The 516-nt window shown below is 58.1% G+C and overlaps 1 protein-coding gene across 1 annotated transcript in view; it reads left to right on the forward strand.

The window, feature by feature from the left end:
- Positions 1 to 510, forward strand: part of LOC106818150 (E3 ubiquitin-protein ligase BRE1A-like) — a 37,155-nt gene extending 36,645 nt beyond the window's left edge. Inside the window, 1 exon segment of the mRNA XM_014822875.1 lies at positions 112 to 510. Within this exon segment, the coding sequence (XP_014678361.1) occupies positions 112 to 282 (171 nt within the window). The 3' untranslated portion in view covers positions 283 to 510.
- The last annotated feature ends 6 nt before the right edge of the window (positions 511 to 516 follow it).

A 516-nucleotide genomic window follows, 5' to 3' on the forward strand; every position in this document is an offset into this window, starting at 1 on the left:
TGTGTGTGTGTGTGTGTATGTATTGTCTGTATGTCGTCTGTGCGCTAGCATTCACACGTGTGTGTGTGCCTGTGACTGACGTCTGCATGTCTCTGGCATCCACAGGAACAGCTGACATGCCCGTCGTGCAAGACGAAGAAGAAGGACGCCGTGCTCACAAAGTGTTTCCACGTGTTCTGCTTCGAGTGCATCAAGACGCGCTACGACACGCGGCAGCGCAAGTGCCCCAAGTGCAACGCCGGCTTCGGCGCCAATGACTTCCACCGGCTCTACCTGTCCTAGGTGTGGCTTGAACCCTCGCCAGGTGTGTGCCTCGCTCTACCTGTCCTAGGTGTGGCTTGAACCCTCGCCAGGTGTGTGCCATGCTCTACCTGTCCTAGGTGTGGCTTGAACCCTCGCCAGGTGTGTGCCACGCTCTACCTGTCCTAGGTGTGGCTTGAACCCTCGCCAGGTGTGTGCCTCACTCTACCTGTCCTAGGTGTGGCTTGAACCCACACCACGCACGTGTGAGCCTCG

This window comes from Priapulus caudatus, unplaced genomic scaffold (genome assembly GCF_000485595.1).
Source record: "Priapulus caudatus unplaced genomic scaffold, Priapulus_caudatus-5.0.1 Scaffold2055, whole genome shotgun sequence".
Taxonomy (NCBI): Eukaryota; Metazoa; Priapulida; class Priapulimorpha; order Priapulimorphida; family Priapulidae; genus Priapulus; species Priapulus caudatus.